Source organism: Adiantum capillus-veneris, chromosome 15, assembly GCF_014529385.1.
Source record: "Adiantum capillus-veneris isolate H3 chromosome 15, ASM1452938v2, whole genome shotgun sequence".
NCBI classification, from domain to species: Eukaryota; Viridiplantae; Streptophyta; class Polypodiopsida; order Polypodiales; family Pteridaceae; genus Adiantum; species Adiantum capillus-veneris.
Genome location: NC_140945.1, coordinates 52,951,589 through 52,957,711, shown reverse-complemented (window position 1 = coordinate 52,957,711; position 6,123 = coordinate 52,951,589). Strand labels below are relative to the sequence as shown.

The 6,123-nt window shown below is 43.9% G+C and overlaps 2 protein-coding genes across 3 annotated transcripts; both read left to right on the top strand.

Annotated features, from left to right (window-relative positions):
* The first annotated feature begins 1,779 nt into the window (after positions 1–1,779).
* Positions 1,780–2,915, top strand: LOC147440661 (uncharacterized). Of its 2 annotated transcripts, XM_086483556.1 has the most exons (3): positions 1,780–2,291; positions 2,398–2,682; positions 2,781–2,915. In XM_086483556.1, exons 1-2 carry the CDS (start codon positions 1,807–1,809, stop codon positions 2,636–2,638), a joined length of 726 nt encoding a protein of 241 aa, XP_086339682.1. In that variant the 5' UTR covers positions 1,780–1,806; the 3' UTR covers positions 2,639–2,682; positions 2,781–2,915. The 2 variants fall into 2 exon arrangements, with proteins under 2 accessions (XP_086339682.1, XP_086339681.1); XM_086483555.1 differs by having other exon boundaries at positions 2,398–2,914.
* LOC147440660 (uncharacterized) lies at positions 2,673–3,569 on the top strand. Its single transcript, XM_086483328.1, has one exon. It carries the CDS (start codon positions 2,673–2,675, stop codon positions 3,567–3,569), a length of 897 nt encoding a protein of 298 aa, XP_086339454.1.
* Positions 3,570–6,123: the final 2,554 nt, after the last annotated feature.

The following is a 6,123-nucleotide window of genomic DNA, read 5'->3' as shown; positions in this document are numbered from 1 at the left end:
GCTGTTCGCCTCCGTGTAGAAACACTGCAGTGGGAGGGCTATGGAGCGAATATTGGATCTGCTTGAAGCCACCAACCCCTGTGACGTGGGCGGCTGGTGAGTTATTTTGTACCAAGGAACGATGAGGGAGGCCGCCCGATGCCCAGATGTTAGGAGGCCTCACATTAGGGAAAAAGGAAGGTGAGATGACCGGGGAGTTCATCTCACCTCAGGTGAAGTAAAGCGCGACAAGACAAAGCGCGTTAGATCTTGCTCACGCCATAGCTAGGGTTTCTTTCAACAGTACACAGACTCTTTGTAAGGCAACATTCAGACTACGCACTTAAGTAGCTGAGACAAGGGCGAAATCCTTTCATGGCAAGCGCGAGTTGGTTGGAAAAAAGTTCACGCTTTTCCAGACCCACCATTTTAGTGGACGACACTCCCACCTCGAACGCAAAGGCTTCCAGCTTGTTGAATGGCGGGAGGCAAATCTTTGTAAGATGAGCTCGGGACCGCAGTTGGAGACATGTTCGATCCAACAGACCTATCGAAGCTCATTGGATGCCTTGAATGGTGTAAGCTTTGTAATGCAGGGGAGCATACGCAATCTGAACTAGAAGGTGGAAGAGGCTTTTCGTTTGAGTGCACCTTGTTGGGCAATGTGAATGAGCCCTAAGGCATGTTTCTGTAAGACATGTTTTTAGCATGTCAAAACAAGCTTGCTTTTTCATTTGTTTCCAGATTTGTGTTAGAGCCGAGTCCCCTATGCATTAGGGGCATTAGAGATATTTAATAAAATTAGGAATATTGTGGTCACACAATAATATTATGATTTTAGTAATATGTAAGGAACCGTATTAGAGCCCCATCCCGCCCAACACTTGTGTGGGTTAGGGAGAGATTTGCCAGTCATTCACTGCATGTGATGATTGTCGTCACACTAGTTCGCATTTTTGAAGGAATCTTTGTGGAGTGTGCAAGTGAACTATTGCGGTAGGTCTTTATACTATTCTTTTCATCCTGAATCAACGCATAAGTCTTGACGAGTTCCTAAAACATACAATTGACCGTTGGTGAGTTTATACACTGTAAAATCTCGTTTTGAGTAAAAAACTTGCAGAGGTGCAGTGCATTGGTCGAGCCTCTCTACACGTTGCAAGCATGGTATGGGACCATAGCGCTTAGTGGTTGCAGAACAACAAGTCCCCCCTAGCACTAGGCGGGATGGGGCTCTTAGTACCACTACTATTTTATAGGGTGTTCACGACTTTCTTTGTATTAGGGAGTTACTACCATGATGAAGCAATAAGAATTCGAACTAAAAGCTCTCCAAGATTGTGGGTGACACGAGCATGGGGGCATGGGATCTACGGTGAGACCATCGAGCATCTAGATTTTGTCGGCGTCATCAAAAGTAATCTTTTTGTACCCGAAATTACTTTCGGTCACATTTGGTATAAGAGTAATCTCGGTCCCATACCATCACAAAAAACGTGCGGGTGCTCGTGGATAGGACATAGGAGTCGCAAAGATGAGATCAAGGGTTCGAGGCTTGGGTGCGAAGTAATCTCGGGTACAAAGTAATCGAAATTACTTTGTCACGATCTACGACTCTCCTTCATCCCACCGAAGATCCCACCCCCTCAATGCGTGCGTCACTTAGTCCCGAGGGTTGTCCGACCCCTTTCCTATTTGAAGTTACGTTCTCCTTTGCTTTTATTGAGACAGAATTTTGTTCTCACAAACATCTAGTGGACTAGGGTCTTAATATTGGGCATTTGCCACTTCAAGAAACACCACCTCTGTTGCATTCTCGGGAAGAAGATGCCCATTTTGTCGGGAACTAGCTATGCTCTCTGCAGGATTGCTTGCAGCTGGAGAAGGGCTCGCCATCACCAACGCTGTTATGGCGAGACCTCTGCTTATTCTGGCGACGCTGCTACTCATCGTCGCGGCGGGCAGCTACGAGTTATACAGCACGGTGCCCTTCCCCTACTTGCAAAGGCCTTCTTGCTCCCAACAGCAGCCATCGATGGCACAGCCCCGCAGCAAGGGAACTCCATTTCTCGAGCTTCTCCGCTTGAACGGATCCTCTGCTTGCCACCATGTGCGCACCCATCATGCCGTTGCCCTCGGTTTGCCTTCGGAGGACAAGATTTTGCGCCTCCGCACTGGCCACCCTTTCACTTTTCACCTCATCTCTGTGGCCAAAAACGGCACCCAACGCTGCTCTGGTGGCGACTTCTACGAAACACAGCTTGCAGGCACACATTGGATGTCGTGTCCTCCGGTGGTGGATATGGGCGATGGTACGTACTCTGTTACCATCTCTGTTGATGAGGGCTTTCCTGGTATGTATGATTTCAAGGTTGTGCTGCTGTTTGACAACATGCATGGGCTGGACTTTGATCCTAGGATATGGGGGTTGCGAAGAGAGGTATTGAATTTACGAGTGGAGATGATGGGCTCGCGGGCGATGACGATGGCCACACCATATGACTTACCGTATCGGTCTGAGGAGCAAGAATTGATGCTGAGAAGAAAGATAGGGAAAGTAGAGGCCCCAGGAATGCAACACAGAAATATATGCAGAGATGCTGGTGGCGTAGATGAAGCGCTGGACGAGAACATGGTACAATCGCACATGCACAGCTGATCAAGACGGTAGGTACAAATGGTGTGTCGATGAAATGCATGCAGGTAAGGCCTCTTTATTAGAGAGTAATGGCTGGATATACTCTAAGCCAACTTGTTCTTTCATGATTTGGGATAAGGAGCAAGCCTGGCAATGCTTGCAGGGGAGGTGGCTTCTCTTATGGGGGGACTCCAACTTGCAAGATAGCATCTCCAACCTCCTCTTGTTCATACTCGGTTTTCCCAAGCGACCTCACACCAACCGCATCTCGCACAAGCTTTGCACCAACCCTCACAACTCCTCTCAAGCTGTGCTCATTTCTCTCCTCTTCAATGGTCATTATGATGAGTCCAAGAATGGCCATGGCCTTGCCTCATTGTACAACTCGTCGTACCGTCTTCGTCTTCGACATTTGTATCAATCAGGATGGGAAGACGGCTTTAAGCCAGATGCGATTATCATCACATCAGGCCTCCACGATGCGGAGCATTTCCGGACCACGCATGATTTCTCTACGGCGGCGGACTTTGCCGCTGATTTTTGGCATAACCTCCTCATCCATGAAGGAGTTGATCCTGAGAAAACAAATTCTACAAAGAGGAGCCATGCACCTATTGTGGTTCTTCGCACTGCAGTTGCGCCGGCGGGTGGGGCCCGTGCTAAGGACAAGCAAGCCAACCCTCACAAGATGGAGGCATTCAATGCAATTATGGTAGAGAGGTTTTCTAGGGAGCTTGGAAGAGAGGGTGTGGTGGTGCATGTGTTGGATGCTTATGATGCCACATTTCCCTTTCATTTTGACCACAACCATAGTGATGGGCTGCATTATGGAAGGGAGCCCAAGAGCGGGCTTTCACCGTGGTTTGGGCGCCCACATCATTATTTTGTGGGCAACATGCTGAATCACATGCTTCTAAATTGTTTGTGCTCACATTTTCCTCCAAGTAACTAATGGATTTTTGAATAGAATCAATGCTAGGAAATTAAGCAATTCATCATAGAGTTCAACTTATGCTCAATACAAAGGCGTTGGTGTGTTGGTTTACAATTTTCTCCTGAGCAATTTGCGAACATTGACAAGTATTATCATTAAATAGTGATATAGAGATGAGTTGGGTGTCCAGCAAGTGGATGTGAATCCACAGCTTTGATGTATCTCGGACTCGAATGGGGCAAAGATTAACCAAGTATGACCATGTCCTCTCTCATATCATGTCTTGGGTCTCTTAATTTTGGTAAGCAAAACACTTGTGGAGTCACAAATCATGTTTTTAAGCATAAACTTGATCATTGTGCTTTTGTGGCATGTCTAGTTTCAAGTTCTAATATTATAATACAACCACCATGTCCAAAGAGAAATTTACAAATAAAAATGCTCTCACATAAACTTTTTTACTAATGCACACTTCAAAGAACCTTATTTTCTTATGTATCATTAAGAAAGTGTAATCTCTATTGTGGATCATCTCTACAGAGGACTTCACACGAACTATGTCTATACATTGCCGTTGTGTCATACATTGGGTTTCTTTTTTTCTTTAGTACTATAAGTGCAGAGCAAAATTTTAGATAGCTACTCGCAAAAGAGTTGAGATACCTAGATCTTTTTAAACAACCATGGATAGAGTTGTAGTTACAACCAAGGCTAGGGGCATAGTAACAACTAGGGCAAGAGGAGGGATATACAAAACACTTTTCTATATTACAAAAAGCCAAAAACCATGCATAATACTCAAGGGAAGGCCATCAATCATGGCTTGAAGAGAGTCCATAAGCACATTGACTTTCATCATTTTGTGAACCGGAGTCTTGATATCATTGGCCACATCCTCAATCCAATTAGCCAGCACTTTTTGGGAGCGACTTTTTGCTTTCTAAAACAAGCCTTAACGAAGAAGCGAGTTAGACATACATTTGACTTTTGCATGTCAAGGATTGAATGTTTGAAATCTTTTTTTGGTTTTTTACTTTGTAAATGGGTCCTTTCATTTAAGAGCCTCATATGGTTTTTTTTATTTTGTTTTCTTGTGCTTTAGAATGTCGATACAAACTTTCACCTTGTTTTTTGAATGATATGTTTTGAAGTGAAAGCATTAGTAAGAAGAATGCAATTTTGACCAATGATTTTAGCACAATGCAAAAATGGACTATGGAAAATATTCTTTGTCAAACTTCTTTTCTAAACTTGAGCCACCTATTTTGGTAGTATATGTCTATGGCTATTTGGGTGCTAATGGAACACCCACTATTTTTAGTTCTGATATGCTAGTCTTTTAATTACAATAGGCAACCCAATTTTTAAACAACGAAGATTCAAGTAATCACATTGCTACATTTATCATTGGCACGAGGCAGTGAACATGACAATCATTACCATCCGCATTACAGTTGGACTTCACCGACATGGTCTACTTACTGAGAGTGATTGGCCACTTGTCTTGCACGCTCACTTGCTAACGGATTAACATTGACCATTGTACATAGTTCTTATAATGTTATACTTTCCATTGATGTTTTGTAGATCTTATCATTGTTTTGAGAAGTAAACAATAAAAAGCACTTTTGTGCCTCCATATCCATTATGTGCTCTCTTGGTTGTGTGTGCGCGTGCGTGTGCGCCCTTGCTAGAGCTCATGCTCTCTCCTCCTCTATTTCTTTACATGGTATCAAAGACTGTTGTGGCTACGGAGTTGTAAGCAGAAAGCGGGAGAAGGGGGAAGAAGCGGTTGAGGGTAAACGGTTTCTCCACAACTTTGCAAGTACAAGTAGAGTTGTGGATGAGTCGCAGAGATTGTTTGTTATGCAACATATGGTGAACACTATGTCTGCAAATGTATCAAGATGCCATGATAGTGTATGGTATGTGGTTTCAAGTGCATTGAATCACCTGACTAGCCATGGTGAATGGTTTTGGGACATGCAAATCTTGGACAGTCCTCGTTAAGTTGAAATTGAAGGATGATAAAATGCATCTTATTGTGCATACGAAAAGTGTGTCATTGTAGTGATTAGATGGCAAAGTATAGTATTTGAATAATTTATAGCATGTACCCAACATTACAAAGAACTTGGTCTCTATTAGGCAACATGGTTGATCAAAGTTTGTAGGTTAGATTCAATTCTAATGGCCTGAGGGGTGTTTGGCACTACCTTGGTCAACATGTATGCCAAGTGTGACGTACTTCAGAAAGCACAAAAAGTGCTTGAGGGGCGTCATGTCCAAAATGTCAACTCTTGGCCTTGTAGTGATTGTGGGATATGCCAAATAGGCGGCTATCTTCAGCGGATGCAAAGGTAGGACATCTCTCCAAATGAAGCCACCTATGCTTTTGTCTTGAGGGCATGTGGCACTATGCAAGACGTTGATATGTCAAAAGAATTCACAATGATATTGTTAAACAGGTGTGCTAAGAAAAAACATCATGCTTGGCAGTTCCTTGGTTGACATGTATGCAAAGATGCTTGAGGAGCTGCTTATGCGGGATGTCATCTCTTGGAGTGCACTG

What these genes read in the sequence shown, in the direction of transcription:
- LOC147440661 (XM_086483556.1), top strand. Translation starts at nt 1,807, where the DNA reads ATGCCCATTTTGTCGGGAACTAGCTATGCTCTCTGCAGGATTGCTTGC. An exon ending in GGTGGTGGATATGGGCGATG is followed by an intron (nt 2,292 to 2,397) that starts GTACGTACTCTG and finishes CTTTGATCCTAG; the next exon opens with GATATGGGGGTTGCGAAGAG.
- LOC147440660 (XM_086483328.1), top strand. Translation starts at nt 2,673, where the DNA reads ATGCATGCAGGTAAGGCCTCTTTATTAGAGAGTAATGGCTGGATATAC.